General features: G+C 39.3%; 1 protein-coding gene across 7 annotated transcripts in view; it reads left to right on the top strand.

The window, feature by feature from the left end:
• Window positions 1-14,038, top strand: part of rnf111 (ring finger protein 111) — a 51,441-nt gene extending 37,403 nt beyond the window's left edge. For 5 of the 7 annotated variants that reach the window (XM_080764029.1, XM_080764027.1, XM_080764024.1 and 2 more), the window contains 7 exons: window positions 897-1,022; window positions 2,205-2,313; window positions 3,795-3,875; window positions 5,163-5,258; window positions 5,534-5,626; window positions 6,490-6,590; window positions 10,930-14,038. In XM_080764029.1, coding sequence (XP_080620155.1) covers window positions 897-1,022; window positions 2,205-2,313; window positions 3,795-3,875; window positions 5,163-5,258; window positions 5,534-5,626; window positions 6,490-6,590; window positions 10,930-11,047 — 724 coding nt within the window. In that variant the 3' untranslated portion in view covers window positions 11,048-14,038. The remainder of the gene's footprint in view (window positions 1-896; window positions 1,023-2,204; window positions 2,314-3,794; window positions 3,876-5,162; window positions 5,259-5,533; window positions 5,627-6,489; window positions 6,591-10,929) is intronic. The other 2 variants (XR_013964088.1, XM_080764028.1) reach the window with 2 other exon arrangements.
• The last annotated feature ends 1,146 nt before the right edge of the window (window positions 14,039-15,184 follow it).

The following is a 15,184-nucleotide window of genomic DNA, read 5'->3' as shown; positions in this document are numbered from 1 at the left end:
ATGACATCACCCCACTGGGTTCTGACATGACATCACCCCGCGTGAGTTCTGACATGACATCACCCCACGTGAGTTCTGACATGACATCACCCCCCACGTGAGTTCTGACATGATGACATCACCCCACTGGGTTCTGACATGACATCACCCCACGTGAGTTCTGACATGATGACATCACCCCACGTGAGTTCTGACATGACATCACCCCACGTGAGTTCTGACATGACATCACCCCACGTGAGTTCTGACATGACATCACCCCGCGTGAGTTCTGACATGACATCACCCCGCGTGAGTTCTGACATGACATCACCCCACGTGAGTTCTGACATGACATCACCCCACGTGAGTTCTGACATGACATCACCCCACGTGAGTTCTGACATGACATCACCCCACCCCACGTGAGTTCTGACATGACATCACCCCACGTGAGTTCTGACATGACATCACCCCACGTGAGTTCTGACATGACATCACCCCACCCCACGTGAGTTCTGACATGACATCACCCCGCGTGAGTTCTGACATGACATCACCCCGCGTGAGCTCTGACATGACATCACCCCACGTGAGTTCTGACATGACATCACCCCACGTGAGTTCTGACATGACATCACCCCGCGTGAGTTCTGACATGACATCACACCCCACGTGAGTTCTGACATGACATCACCCCACGTGAGTTCTGACATGACATCACACCCCACGTGAGTTTTGACATGACATCACCCCACGTGAGTTCTGACATGACATCACACCGGGTTCAGGCCTCCATTAGGAAACACTAGTGCAGCTCAATCAGCTTTCGTTGCGTTGGTTTATGTGCTAAAAGAGGGACTCTGAGAGCGACGTGGATGCTGTTCTAGTTCTAACGGGTTAACTGTGTGTTGCAGACGAGCTCATGAGCGCCCCCCTCCACACCCCCACAGAATGCACCCCAACTATGGACACGGACACCACATCCACGTGCCTCAGACCATGTCGTCCCACCCTCGTCAGCCGGAGCAGCGGACAGCCTGGTCAGTACTGGTTCCTAACCCACTGGTACCGGTTCCTAACCCTTACCCTTAACCCTAACCCACTGGTACCGGTTCCTAACCCTTACCCTTAACCCTAACCCACTGGTACCGGTTCCTAACCCTAACCCACTGGTACCGGTTCCTAACCCAAACCCACTGGTACCGGTTCCTAACCCTAACCCACTGGTACCGGTTCCTAACCCTTACCCTTAACCCTAACCCACTGGTACCGGTTCCTAACCCAAACCCACTGGTACCGGTTCCTAACCCTTACCCTTAACCCTAACCCACTGGTACCGGTTCCTAACCCTAACCCACTGGTACCGGTTCCTAACCCTTACCCTTAACCCTAACCCACTGGTACCGGTTCCTAACCCTAACCCTTAACCCTAAGGGTTCAACCTATCTTCAGATAATAGATCCTCACTAATAATCATGAAAAAATTGCACGATTTTTTTCTACTCAGTCTGTGTGCAGTTTAGAAACCGTCTTCCAGTGACATCATCATTAGGCAGATTCTTTTTTTTTTTTAAACAAGAATCTTTTTACAAAAATATTTCGATTTTCATTATCGTGAGAACGACGATGGCTTCCATTTTCGCATTGCACCTTTTCAGGACTAGAAAGCCTGCCGTTTCTATTAGCTTGTATTCCCCATCGATGATGTCTGGTTTCTGAACTGCCCACAGCCCTCCTATGAGACACAGACAGAGTAGAAACTAATTGCACCATTTTTTCATGATTATTAGTGAGGATCTATTATCTGAAGATAGGTTGAAAAGTGGTGAAGTGGTCCTTTAATTAACTGGCCCTAGTTCTGTGGTCCATGTAAGCATGCTGTTCCTGTGACGACTGACAGGTCTGTGCTTTTCCGAGAGTAAAACATGTTTCTATGTCAGTGGTTCTCAAACCTTATCATGTCAAAGACCCCCACAATTATATATGTATTTGACCGCCGAATCACATCTCAAAAAATGTTGTTCCAGAGACCTCCCAGAAAGCAAAGATTTGAGCTAAAACGTTAGCCGTGTGCAAGAATATGTATTCAAAGATTTGTACACGTTTTCAAGATTTCTTTTCAAAAATGGCATAGCTAAAGTTTAAAAATAACGGTTAAAATGGGTTAAAAGCTCAGGTGACACAGATGCGTTCCAGGTCCTAATGTGTGTTTCCTTCAACAGGGAGCTGGGCATCGACGCTGTGGCGCCGTACCCTTCAGGGCACCTGCACCCCCACCTGCCCCACTACCACCCCCCCCCACGACTGCACCACTTCCCCATCCCCTTCATGGTGAGACCAGTACACACATATATATATATATATAATATATATATATAATATATATATATATTATATTAGGCATGTAACGATTTCATTTAGTGCCGGAAGTGCTTCAAAATAGGAGCTCTGGGGTGCCGGAGTTGTCTGATCGCTTTTACTCTGAAAGCCATGAACCGGAAACACTTTCTTAAAAAAGTTGACTTTACAAAGTGACCTCACATCCCCGATCATTTTAATTTATACGATATATGATCCAAAAAGCGTTCATATTTTGCGGGAGAGACGGATGAGGAGCAGAAATGAAGCGGTAGCATATCGATCCATTCATCACCACGGAGAGCGCCCTGGATTAGGAGATACGAGTCATTCTTTCCGCCGCGCTAACATGGGAGTCAATGACAAGCTAATAATTGCACAGAGCGTTGGCATACGGCAAGAGAAAAGCGAAATGCCAAAAATAATAAGAAGAAAAAATCTGAATATTCTTATCTCGCCCCGTATCTTTGAGGGTGCGCTAGGACGTACACAGACGTCCGTAGCACCTCTCGGTTCGAATCCTTATGACGTACAGGTGCGTCCTATGAACTGAAACGGTTAATACATCAAGGAAGGCAATTATCTTTGCAATGTAGTTAAATAAAAATAGTGAAAAAAGCTTTGGGGGGAAGATAAATCATTAAAAAAAAAGGTCATTTGTCTGGAAAATCATTGTGTTGAAAATATCGTGAAAAGTCGTATCGTGAACCTCGTATCGTGATTCGTATCGTGAGTTGAGTGTATCGTTACATGCCTAATATATATATAGGAAACTTTGACAGAAAAAGACTCGCTCACCGTATAGAAAATAGAAATAAAACTCCTTAGACTGAGACTTATTTTATCATCCTCAGACCTTCGTCAGTGCTATATACTAGGTCTTAGGACCGAAAACGTTTGCTTTTTCGTGAGATTTTATTTTGCTTTAATCCATGCATATATTAGCATAATTGAGAAAGTAAACCGTTTTTATTTGAAGTATGGCATAGATTTATTATGATAGTCTCCTATTTATACCATCGGTTATTTCAAGGGTGTCTTGGTGAGTTGTATGAATAATGCATTGGCAATTAATAGAAGACTCGTCAAGCATTTGGGGCGTGTACCCAACTACGTAACACATCCAGAAGCCTTGAGACAGTCTGCATACATACTGTACTGTATGTTGATACATACTGCATACATACTGTACTGTTACAGTGTTTGAGCGTGTGAAGTATGACCTTGAGCTGACAGTCATGTTGTCTTCTTGACCAAAACATAAACAAATCAAAGCCAGTGATTACATTTAGAAAATGGAAGCTATGCTGTATCATAATCAGTCAACTGAATTCCAAAGGTGATTGCTGAAGAAATCCTAGGACATAATTATGAATTATTATTATTATTATTATATAAATGTATTTCCAATACAGCAGTTTGTAAACGTCATCTTTGTGTATATCCTCTCTCAGCACACTGGCATATCTGAAGTGACCTACCCACATATTCGGTACATCTCATCCAGAATGACTGGCTTTGGAAGAACTTATGAGGTAAGATTCTAGACAAAAAGATCAAGGTTGAACTAAAATGCAATACAGTTCACCTCTGTTCTGGTCTGCATTGTGGTTAGCCAAACCTGTGCATTGTGAACACAATGTGCTCCAGGTTCACTTCGTATTTTAGCCATCTAGGCGTGCTGTAGAGTCAGACGGATCGGCTGCTGTGCCAGCCCTGAAAAAGCACAATAGTGTGAACAGAAAGAGAACTGAGAATCATCAAAGCTGAAGTTGACCAGAAATGGAATCGAGTCCTCTTTCAAATTAACTGACAATGGCTGCGGTTACATGAGGGCTTTTTCATTCAGAATGAAAACTTCAGAATGAATTAATTCAGAAGTAATCTTTTTTGCTGCGTGTTTACATGGGAAAGGTCATTCCGAATGAGTGTTTACATGGACAATACTTTTAAATCCCATTATTTCATTCCACATCAGGTTTGGGGCTGGGAAGGCTTCTGATTGGATAGGGGGCGGGGCGGATATGTTTACGTCCAGTGGTGGAAAGTACATTTACTTTAGTACTAAAGTACAATTTTGAGGTATTTCTACTTTACTTTCCAATTGTTTTACTTTTACTACACTACATTTCAGTAAAACAAAATAATAATAATAGAAAAACACTTTTATGCCGTATTACTTTATATTTGATGTATCCTGTAGCCTATGAGAGGTTTCTAATATAATTTCTTAATATAATTAATCGCAAAACAAGAGCATAATATAGCCATACCAATTACATGGAAACAAGCATGCACAGAAAGACCAGAATGAACTTCAATCCGAATGAGTGTTTACACAAGTCCACAATGGTTTCAATAGGATTTAAAAATGGAATAAACCGGTCAGTTACATCAGATCCAAGTTTAAATCAGATTGGCCATTTTCATTCCGATTTAAGTTTTTGTAGGTGTTTACATGAGAACTTTTAATAGGATTTAACTTTTATTCTGAATGAAAAGGGGATTTAACTGTCCATGTAAACGTAGCCAATGTGAGAACTCTGTCCCTTTTCTGTTGATCCACTTCTTGGTAGACTTGGATGGGACTCAATTTGCTTAGTTTAAAATGATTCATATGTGACAAAATGCCCTTAATTGGGTTCATTTAAAGGGGGACTTTCACAGACGGATGTGCAAAGACTCTTATATTCACACACATTATACATATTATATACATATTACATATTATAGCCACATTTCTTTCTCTGCACAACTAAAGCAAGGTGAGAGAGAGCTGAGCTCACGGCTGTTTGCGTTGTTTATCTCCTTTCCTTATTCAGGATCTTCTGCATTTAGAGGAGAGATTGGGAACTGTGAACCGAGGGGCCTCTCAGGGAACCATAGAGAGGTGCACTTATCCACACAAGTACAAGAAGGTAAGAGCACGTCTGTGTGTGCATGTGTGGAGTGGATAGCCAACTGTTTGCATAGGTGAATTATATGGCCATTGCATCTTATGGAGATTTGCTGATATAGTTAAATATATTTTGCATGTCTGTTAGTTGTTCTGGGACAGAGTGCACAGTGGACCTTTTGTGCTCGTTTCAAAAGACTGATGATGTTTTCCAGCATTTAACAATTTTAGGGAAAGGTTCCATAGTTTTCCAAATGTATCTAAATAAGCAATCTAACACCCTGCTGCCCAATACAGAAGGTGTTGGAGACTGAGAGAGACATTGACCATCAGTTAACCCCTGAAGCATGGGCATCTATTGGAAAAAATATGCACGCAACCACAGAATCGGTGAGAAATAAATGAAAAAATTCAATTTGGAAACATGTCTCTGCTCACATATTATACAGTAGATGTTAGACTTGGGGGGCCAGGGAATTCGGCTCTAATAGCATAACGTTTACCTCCCATCCTTTAGAGATGACAGACAGAAGCTTGTTCTGTTGCCAGGACAAAATGATCCATTCTCTCTGTCCATAAAGGAATATAACATGTTCATTTTCAATTGTGTGTTTTGGACATTGTAACCCCACTTTTATAGACCACATTGTGTTTCCATTCAAACATAGTGTTCAACACATATGAACACACACACACACACACACACACGCACACACACACACACACACACACACACACACACACACACACACACACACACACACATATATATACTGTACATACATGCACACACATACAGTACATACATATGTTCGACTATTATTCCCCCATTAAGTAATGAGTGCTAAATGAGACTGCTGACTAAGGCAACGCAGCCGTTTGATCACTGTGTCTGAAACTGTCATCTTCTTCCATCTCCTCCCATCTTCTCCCATCCTCTCCCATCTCCTCCCATCTTTTCCAATCTTCTCCCATCTCCTCCCATCTCCTCCCATCTTATCCCATCTTTTCCCATCTACTCCCACCTCCTCCCATCTTCTCCCACCTCCTCCCATCTTATCCCATCTTTTCCCATCTACTCCCACCTCCTCCCATCTACTCCCATCTTCTCCCACCTCCTCCCATCTCCTCCCATCTTCTCCCATCTCCTCCCATCCTCTCCCATCTTATCCCATCTTTTCCCATCTTCTCCCATCTACTCCCACCTCCTCCCCATCTTCTCCCATCTTCTCCCATCTCCTTCCGATGTACAGAGAAAGCTTGGTAAGGAGGAGGAAGACGAGTTGGCGGATGAAGACACAGAGGAGAAATGTACCATCTGTCTGTCCATACTGGAAGAAGGGGAGGACGTCAGGTAAACCAGTGGTTTACAGTGGTTTAGTGGTTTACAGTGGTTTAACCAGTGGTTTAACCAGTGGTTTAACCAGTGGTTTACAGTGGTTTAGAAGAAGGGGAGGACGTCAGGTAAACCAGTGGTTTACAGTGGTTTACAGTGGTTTAACCAGTGGTTTACAGTGGTTTAGAAGAAGGGGAGGACGTCAGGTAAACCAGTGGTTTAACCAGTGGTTTACAGTGGTTTAGAAGAAGGGGAGGACGTCAGGTAAACCAGTGGTTCTCAAACCTTTTTTTGTTTTAACCCATTCTGGACGGGAACCCCTTTGGGTGTTTCAACTAAGCATTATGTTGTACTTTAGCTATTGAAAAATAGCAGACCTACAAGCTCACAAGCATAGAGCCACTCGCTATGAGCTTGTAGGTCTGCTATTTTTGAAAAATGCGGCACACATTTTTGAATATTATATTATTTTAGTGCGAACTTATTTTTTTTGACGCCAGGCCTATAAATTAAGCACCCCTGTTTATTATGCATTAGATTAGGCCATGGACCCATCATTAATAATAATAATAATTAAATTAACTGTTACATAATTAATAATAATAATGGGCTGTTACTAATTAAGAATAATAATTATTAAATGGACTGTTACATAATTAATAATACTAATTATTAAATGGACTGTTACATAATTAATAATACGAATTATTAAATGGACTGTTACATAATTAAGAATAATAATAATTAAATGGACTGTTACATAATTAATAATACTAATTATTAAATGGACTGTTACATAATTAATAATGATTATTATTAAATGGACTGTTACTAATTAAAAATAATAATAATTAAATGGACTGTTACATAATTAATAATACTAATTATTAAATGGACTGTTACATAATTAATAATTATTATTATTAAATGGACTGTTACATAATTAATAATACTAATTATTAAATGGACTGTTACATAATTAATAATTATTATTATTAAATGGACTGTTACATAATTAATAATAATAATAATAATGAAATAAACTGTTACATAATTATTAATAATTATTATTATTAAATGGACTGTTACATAATTAATAATAATAATAATGAAATGGACTGTTACTAATTAATAATAATAATTAAATGGACTGTTACTAATTAAAAAATAATAATTAAATGTACTGTTACATAATTAATAATTATTATTATTAAATGGACTGTTACATAATTAATAATAATGAAATGAACTGTTACATAATTAATAATTATTATTATTAAATGGACTGTTACATAATTAATAATACTAATTATTAAATGGACTGTTACATAATTAATAATTATTATTATTAAATGGACTGTTACATAATTAATAATAATAATAATTAAATGAACTGTTACATAATTAATAATAATTATTATTAAATGGACTGTTACATAACCCCGGACCCCGGGCCCCCGGACCCCCAGATCTCCCTACTGGGAGGCCCTCTGGAAATCCCTCAAGGACCCCCGGGGGTCCCTAGCTTGTTTGCATGTTTTTCACTTGCCATTGTTGCGTGCATGTGTGTTCAATTAACACTCGTTAGCGAATGCAGACATGCTTGTATGCGAGGCGTGGTCGCTTTCTCACACTGACAGATTTTGGAGTTGCTGTTAAAAAAAATAAAACCTGAAAGTACAGTGTAAAGTACAGTAGCTCAGCAGAAAGATGGAAAAAAGAAAACGGTTCCCCAGTGCCTAAAAATGACAGTCCTCGAGGGAAAGCTTTTAATATCCAACATTCTTTTAAAGGTTTCTGCCAATCCTGTTTTAAGCTTTCACATTGAAACGACACAATTAAGTACATTGTCTGGTTCTAAATGAAGTCTACTTTTTTTAATATCTGCGGTGCAATTCATTCCCCCAGAAAAGATTATACAGTATATGTATAGATTATACAGTACACAGTGAATAGATTATACACTACACAGTGTATAGATTATACAGTACACAGTGTATAGATTATACACTGTGTACTGTATAATCTATACACTGTGTAGTGTATAGATTAGTACACAGTGTATAAAAGGTGATAAAAAATATCTCATCAGCTGTGATGTATCTTTATGCTGTTTTATTTTTATATAGATATTTGACCCGGACGCTCATTAGGATTATTTTGACAATGATAATCGAACCCTGTAAATGTGCTGCTTTCAGACCCAGTGATATTACTTTAAGGGTCTCTCTTAACTCGGGACTAGCTTTTACATCCGACAGGTCTGCTAGAGCAATGGGTGCCATCATGATACCGTTACAAGATTTAAAAACAAATGACTGCAATAACCTTGAAATCATCTTTAAACCGATTAGCTGACCGGTGGATTAACTTCAAAACGGATGTATTATACCGTATGCTTCCCTGAGTTTTGAAATAGCTCTCAGTTTTTGGCAGAGCAGTGAGAGAGAAGAGGCTTTGCAGTGAGAGAGAAGAGGCTTTGCAGTAACAGCAGTGAGAGAGAAGAGGCTTTGCAGTGAGAGAGAAGAGGCTTTGCAGTAACAGCAGTGAGATAGAAGAGGCAGAGCAGTAACAGAGCAGTGAGAGAGAAGAGGCAGAGCAGTAACAGCAGTGAGAGAGAAGAGGCTTTGCAGTGAGAGAGAAGAGGCTTTGCAGTGAGAGAGAAGAGGCAGAGCAGTAACAGCAGTGAGAGAGAAGAGGCAGAGCAGTGAGAGAGAAGAGGCAGAGCAGTGAGAGAGAAGAGGCAGAGCAGTAACAGAGCAGTGAGAGAGAAGAGGCAGAGCAGTAACAGCAGTGAGAGAGAAGAGGCTTTGCAGTGAGAGAGAAGAGGCAGATCAGTGAGAGAGAAGAGGCAGAGCAGTAACAGCAGTGAGAGAGAAGAGGCTTTGCAGTGAGAGAGAAGAGGCAGATCAGTGAGAGAGAAGAGGCAGAGCAGTAACAGCAGTGAGAGAGAAGAGGCTTTGCAGTGAGAGAGAAGAGGCAGATCAGTGAGAGAGAAGAGGCAGAGCAGTAACAGCAGTGAGAGAGAAGAGGCAGAGCAGTGAGAGAGAAGAGGCAGATCAGTGAGAGAGAGGAGGCAGAGCACTAACAGCAGTGAGAGAGAAGAGGCAGAGCAGTGAGAGAGAAGAGGCTTTGCAGTGAGAGAGAAGAGGCTTTGCAGTGAGAGAGCAGTAACGGAGCAGTAACAGAGCAGTGGCTTTGCAGTAATCTTAGCCTGTAAAAGCAAAGCATTTTGTGTTTGCCTGAGGAGCCCATTTGTAGAGATCGGCCTAGTTTAGCAATATTCTGAAACAATACGAGTGCACTCTAAAATTCTGTGTGTTAAGGGTCTATTTGGATTCATTTATAAACTCTTAAGAGTTAAAGCTGCAATCCAAAATGTATTTTAATAAATAAAATGAGTGTGTATATATATATATATATATATATATATATATATATATATATATATACTACTATATTACAACATATACAGTAATATACAGTACAATATAACTAGTATATCGTCTGTCGGGTGGAAACCTCATATATCCCAAACTATTACTTTTCAGGATTCAAAAATGGCAAAACTAGCAGATCTACAAGCTCAAACCGCATCGCTTCACACAGTGTTACTAGTGTAACTTTTGATGTTACACTAGTATGATCAAGTAGGACATTAAATTACTAAAATAAACACGTAAAAGAGGGTTCTGCGCCACAGCAACGGCCTCCTTACTCTTACGTTATGCCATATCTGCCCTCCTCGCCAAGCAGGGATTCTGTAGAAAATAGGTTTCCCACTCAGGGGAGCCAGGTTCCAATCCCAGGTAGGGGGCGTGGAACTTGTGGATTGCAGATTTAACTCATTTGCAACCAACACTGCCATCTGGTGGCTGAATTTATACTCTACTCTAGTTGAGTGGAGTGCCTTTTTTTTTTTTTACTATTTTGAAAAACATTTTTGAATAGTTCGACTAGCCAATCTACATTGACACGTTGTGAGCTTGTAGACTGGCCATTTTAACTATTCAAAAATGTTTTGCAAAATAGTAAAAAAAAGAGAAAAAAAAGGCAAAGAAGTTTAGGGATAAGGGGTTTAGCGAACGCTAGGTATCGCTAAGAGCTTGTAGGTCTGCTATTTTTTGAAAAATCGAAGACATTTTTAGAATCTGATCTCAGGTCGGAATGGGTTAATAATGACACTGTCAGGATGTAATAGACATTTTTAGAATCTGATCTCAGGTCAGAATGGGTTCAATTTCAATTGTTGTTTTCCTCCCCTCTCTCCCCACCACCAGACGCCTACCATGTATGTGTTTAAGTTGTTTTAAGTGTTTAACCACGTTGTTTTCCTCCCCTCTCTCCCCAACACCAGACGCCTACCATGTATGCATCTGTTCCACCAGCTGTGTGTGGACCAGTGGCTCCTCACCAATAAGAAGTGCCCCATCTGCAGAGTGGACATTGAGGCTCAGTTGTCTGCTGAAAGTTGATGCTGTTTTTTTTTTCTAACAACCTTTTTGTTTCCATTTTCTTTGTCGTTTATCATATTATTTTTTTTCTCAGTCAACCAAAGATGGCATGAATTACCTGCTCCTCCGCTCTAATAAGAAAATGAAAAAAAAAAAATGAAAAAAAGAGGAAAAAAAACAAAACAAACAAACAAGCAAAAAAACACCTGACAAAAAAGCACCAAGCCTATAGAGTGCCAGCTATCACATAGTACAACTGCTAGAACTCTCCGTTGAAACGAAGGCACTTCACTCGACATACAAAGAGATATTAAAATATGATGTTTTCCCTCTTACTGGGGGTCCCTGTCTATCTATCCATCCACATGGTGTTTTTGTTATTTGCAGAGATTCCCGCCATCACCCAAATACAATGCAGCGCAATGCAGGCATTTGGTTTGTGGCACTCTTGAGTTGAAAACATCTATCAGAAATCATGACCCCGGTGTTTAATACACAGGCCTGGTCTTGGACAGTTATATTGAGATGTATTTTATGCTGAATTATGCTCGCCAACAGTCTTATTGACTTAAAGCTTCAATCGTTTTAATGAATAAAATATTATTTTAACCAATCTGTACGGTAGAGTATGCTGTTTTTATAAGGGTATCAAATTAGATTTTATGTGACATGTACATAGATTGGGCAACGCATTTAGTTATCAATTGGACTGATGACTACAATTTTAAGCTACAATTCATTGCTGTTTGCTATAAAATTGCACTGTACTGTAATCTGTTAATCCATTAGCCTGCTGTAACTGATGAAGCACATTGAAATTAATACAACCATTCATGTCGCCTAGTCATTTTCAATCATCGATATTCAAATAAACAGATTACATAAAGGTTGTGTGTTTTAATCTCACAATGGAACAGGTAACTCTTGATCAAGTAAAATTGATATTAAATGGGTCTCTTCTTTCCTGAGAATTAACAAGAATGTAATTGTATTCCTATAACTTTGTTATTTGGTGTCTGGATATTAGATGACCTCAAACAAAGTTTGATTATTCCAACAGGCACCCATAATATAGTCATGTGAATTTAGATTTAGATGAGATCCTTCTAATCACAATCCGGTGAACAAAAGCCTACAGGGATTATAATATAATCATTAATAGTGTAATATGTTAAATACCGTTCAAGTAGCACATCTGCTCTCCCTTATGAGGCCCTTGTGTTGGGAAGGACTAAATGGATGACAAAGTTAATAAAGTTATTTGAAGCGGTTGGAGTCGTCTATATTGTAGTTATAAATAAAGTTATAAATACCTCTACATCGGCAGAGGGCACAGACAAAATGAAGGGATCGCAGCTTTAACTGCAGAAATATCCAAACCTCAGCAAATCACGCAAAAAAAACTATCTGGATGTATAAATGGCACTCAGGGTAACGGGGAAAACGTGTTTTTCTTTTTGTATTTTGGGTGAAATGCCTCTTTTAAGGATTTAAAATTTTTATTGTATTTATGAAGCTTTTATGTAGCTTTTGATTGTTTCCTCAAGTGTCATTTTCTTTGGTTTTGTTTTATGCATGTTTCCTTGCAATGCATTTCTTTGCACATATAATGTGGGCTTAACATGGCCTAACAACTTGCAGGTGAGGATTGCTGCTCTGGTAAAGAAGCATTTCTGTATACCTAATGCCTTGCTTTACTGGAATAGAATGTCAACCTCCATTTAAAAAAAAAAAAAAACATTGCAGGATTCATGATTCTTACCAATCATTGTATTGATTAGTTTATGTTTAGAAGATGTGGATTGTTAGTGAAAGATGTTTTTTAAGTAAATCAAAACATTCCTGATTAGGAAAAAAAATAACCATGTCAACAACAGATCAGCTGCTGTATTAGTGCACACACCCAGTATTTCTAGAGGAAATAAACTCACTCACCAGAATATGCACATGCTTTGCTACCATGACACCCTGTCTCTCCCCCTGCACCTTCCTTTTGACTCCACACCATTAGCAAGTCATCTAACGTATTCTAGAGAAGAACAAACTGAATGTCACAATGTTCTTTTTCAACTGGATGATTGTTGAGGTTCTGAGAAAGTCTAGTCCGTTTTGTTCAGATGCGTCCCTGCAGATGGGTTCTCCATGACCGTTTCTGACTGCCTAGGCCAGAGGGATGCTTCTAAAACTAGGGGTTCTCCGACCGTTTCTGACTGCCTAGGCCAGAGGGATGCTTCTAAAACTAGGGGTTCTCCGACCGTTTCTGACTGCCTAGGCCAGAGGGATGCTTCTAAAACTAGGGGTTCTCCGACCGTTTCTGACTGCCTAGGCCAGAGGGATGCTTCTAAAACTAGGGGTTCTCCGACCGTTTCTGACTGCCTAGGCCAGAGGGATGCTTCTAAAACTAGGGGTTCTCCGACCGTTTCTGACTGCCTAGGCCAGAGGGATGCTTCTAAAACTAGGGGTTCTCCGACCGTCAGAGAAATGCTTCTAAAAGGAGGGGTTCTCCAACCGTTTCTGACTGCCTGGGAAAATGTGTCAAATGGAAACCGAGTGGCATTGACTTTATTCCTCCCTTTATCCTTTTAGCTGTGTTTCTTTCAGAGGGAAATACAAAGCTCAGTTTGAGGCAATGATTTACTGTTTATTCTCATTAGATCATCTGTTAATTCACGCTCTCCTTTGTCTCTCTGTTTATAATTATGCAGCAGTCTCCATGTTTTGCTGCTGGAGAAGAGATAACACTAATATTATTGACTAACTCACTTGCATATACTTGCACAAGAGAGAAAAGATAGGAGTGCAACAGTGAATATGACCGTGCGCTGAGGCCATGTATTTCCACTCTGAATATTAAAAAGAAAGAAAAAAAAATAGACTAACATTATGAATGGAGTGTTGGAATGCAGTACTTAAAGCAGGTATCCATGCATTCGTTGATTTAATGGCATCAGGATCATATTCTGTGGGATTTATATTAGTTTAAAAAAATATTAATAAACTTGGATAACTCTTTCTTGAGTCCTTTCCTTGGTGTCCTTTTTGAAAATAACAGCACAGCAAGACAAGCTTTGTCAAGCATTGTGTGTTTACAACCAGGTAATATTTTTCTGTGCATATATAAAAACAATAATAAAGAAAATAAAGAAAACTACATTTAGTAGTATTTCCAATTGTCAGTAGCCTACTCAAAACAAAGAAGAGACCACTCTTATTTTATTTCATTTATTCAAGAAATTAAAAATCATGGATTATTTTTCTTGCAAAGTCATGAAAAGTTTAGCTTTTTTGGGGAATGAATGTAGCCTACAATATGTGAAATAATAATTAAAAACAAAATGCATAATTATGTGTCAGCGACCCACAAAGGGTCCCAACCCACTGTTTGGGAACCAGTGGTATAGAGATGTAATTTCATTGGACAGTAGACATTAATTAGCAGGATAATATGAATTAATATGTATTTATCGCCAGACTGCATCTGATAATATTTGATTTGTGTTGTTTTCACTAATAGGATATTGCACATTTTTCACCCTTTTAAATGATTTGATGATTGATTGAGTGAGTGAGTCAAACAAGTAGACTAGCCTATGTACAGATCAATTACAAAACATGCTACAAGGATAAAACCAGAAAAAATAAGCTCACAATGTTGAGCTTGTAGACTGATTGATCGATTGATATATTGATTAACAGTTTGCAGAATTACAGTACATTTCAAGCACAAACTCAATACAAAGACTGTTAACTGTGAGTGGACGACCCAATAAAGCATTATACACTTGTTTACAAGAGGGTCCACCATGTTCAATTCATCAAAACATTTAGAGCCGTACAAATAGACACTTCTATCCAAAGAACAGAACAGGAATTCATCAGACCAGATATTTTCAAATAGCCATGATGAATATGTTTAATGTGTAGGCTATGTTAAAAAACGAAGGAGTATGAATTAATTAATGATTACCCCAACAACAAGAGTCGCCGCTCGGTGCAGGCAATCGCTGCATAAATAAAATAAAATAAATGTTACTTTATTGGCACGAGGAAAAAACATACTTTTATATTGCCAATATCTCTCGTCGCCAGGCGGTCCGTGGTGTCTGTTCTAAACAAACCAGTCAGATCCGGTCTAGAGCCCGCCCACTACATCCGGTA

The sequence above is a fragment of the Protomyctophum bolini genome, assembly GCF_963924005.1.
Source record: "Protomyctophum bolini genome assembly, chromosome: 1".
NCBI lineage: Eukaryota > Metazoa > Chordata > Actinopteri > Myctophiformes > Myctophidae > Protomyctophum > Protomyctophum bolini.
Note: the sequence above shows the minus strand (reverse complement) of the source record. Positions and strands in the feature narration are given on the sequence as shown.